General features: G+C 35.5%; 1 protein-coding gene across 1 annotated transcript in view; it reads right to left on the reverse strand.

Annotated features, from left to right (window-relative positions):
* The window catches only part of KIAA1211L (KIAA1211-like ortholog), a 26,247-nt gene extending 24,635 nt beyond the window's left edge, over positions 1 to 1,612 (reverse strand). Inside the window, exons 1-2 of the mRNA XM_010072634.1 lie at positions 1,546 to 1,612; positions 412 to 577 (exon numbers count right to left, since the gene is read on the reverse strand). Of these exons, the coding sequence (XP_010070936.1) occupies positions 412 to 577; positions 1,546 to 1,612 (233 nt within the window). The remainder of the gene's footprint in view (positions 1 to 411; positions 578 to 1,545) is intronic.
* Positions 1,613 to 1,958: the final 346 nt, after the last annotated feature.

Raw genomic sequence — 1,958 nt, forward strand, 5'->3', positions numbered from 1 at the left:
ATTAGAGTCATCCCCCTATCCCTTCCGTGCTTTCAAAACCCAGCATAAATGGTGAGGCATCTAAATTTATTTAACAAACCCTAGGAGCATGCATAAGACAATTCTGATAAGATATAAGCTGAGTACCTAATTCATTTTTGAAGATGGGAATTACATTCTTCTGAAACGATAACCCAAGGCTTATTTATGATTAAATTAAATCTTTTTTAGTTATTGTTTTTTGCTGCATCCCGTCCAATTCCCTTGCAATTTGCCTTGTATCAGCCATTTTAATTTGTACTTTCCTGAAAAGCCAACTGCTTGAAAATGCAGCATTCCAAACAAGAGGAGAAGGCAACTTCAGGGTATCTTTAATCTATAAACATGGTAGGAGTTCTGTATTTGTTTACCAGCCACAGTCCAAAGACTTACTCAAGTTCGTCTTCAGAGTCATAATTAACGTGAATGTCCTGTGAGGCCGCGACAACGCTTGTTGACTGGAATGCCTTCAGATCACTGCTCTCAGAAGAGGTTGTTTCTTTCCTTTTCTTTTTACCAAAAAACTTTTTGAAAGATTTGAACTTTGATTTTTTCTTTCCTAAGTGAAGAAACATAAAGAAGATGCAACCAGCAGCATTTGCAAGTTTTTGGAACAATAATAATTCCCTTATAATTTCTTCATAAGTGGATTTTTTTTTTCCTGAAAGAGGGAACACAGTCTGCTCTTGCATTAATGTATTTCAAGACTATACTGATAGCATGAAATTACTATTATCTTGGAGAATGGATTGCAGTGTTTATGGCACATAAGAAATAACCTACGGTGCAAGACCTTTCCTAATACAGTTTCTACTTGCCTCTTGAGATAATTAGACTGTGAAGAAAAACTTTGTTATTAACAGCCTGGGATATAGAGAAGAAATTACAACTTGGAAACCCACTGCCTCTGTTCAGCAAGCTAAACAGTGATGATAAGGACAATGTTGTTACCAAAAGCAATTTAAAGGTAGAAAAGGACTTCTTAGGTGGAATGTGCAGTGTCAGGAGGCTAGTTCTTTTATAATGTCAGTTTTGTAATACATCCCAGAATATTTTGAATGCTAATTACAAGACTCAATGGATCACAGAGTATTAAACTGGAAATCAAGATATAATCTTGAAAAGCAATGCTAGACTGCTCAATAAGGAAAGACCTGAATTAGGATCCCTAGCAAGCTCTGTGAAGGAAATTACTTAAAATGAAATCAGAATTTTGCAGAAGACATCCCATCAACTTGTGCCTGTCCCATATAAGTTGGCATGACAGCACTGTGAGGCATCCCGGTCAGCGTTTCACTTATTGTTGGATCTTGTTGGGTAAAAAAGTTAACTTGGTCACAAGATGCTAGAAAAACCTTATTTTAAGCCACTGAAAATGTCAAAAATATAACAGGTCTTGCAGACAGGAGGAGAGAAAGGGAGAATGCATTCTCCAAAGAAACAGATTCACTTCTGTGACAGAGCTAAGGCATTGAAGCTCAAGAAGCCAGAGCAACTTTCATTCACTGGGGAAGGCGGCAATTCTACCTGAATTGTCTTCTCCATCTCCTTCAGTCTCTCGCACCTTAGGGTCCATCATATTTGAGGAACTCATGTGACAGTCACTAAAGGAGGTAGAAAAAATGTCAGTTATATCAACAAAATAACAGTACTTCACTATATATATATATATGTATGTATACACACAGGCAAGGTACTAAATATAGACATATAAAGATACAAAAATATAAAATACTATGTATATGTTTTTATATATAAATACATAGACAATATATGCCTAAATATATGTATCTATAGGTAAATATACATAAAATATTAAAAAATCCCATAGGGCGAAGCTTCTTAGGCTAAGGTATAATAAATTCCATAGAATATTTCCACTTCAATAAGACAATAGTGCATTATGGTTCAGTTAATCAACTAGACCCCCAACTGAAAAT

Source organism: Pterocles gutturalis, unplaced genomic scaffold, assembly GCF_000699245.1.
Source record: "Pterocles gutturalis isolate BGI_N339 unplaced genomic scaffold, ASM69924v1 scaffold19282, whole genome shotgun sequence".
NCBI lineage: Eukaryota > Metazoa > Chordata > Aves > Pterocliformes > Pteroclidae > Pterocles > Pterocles gutturalis.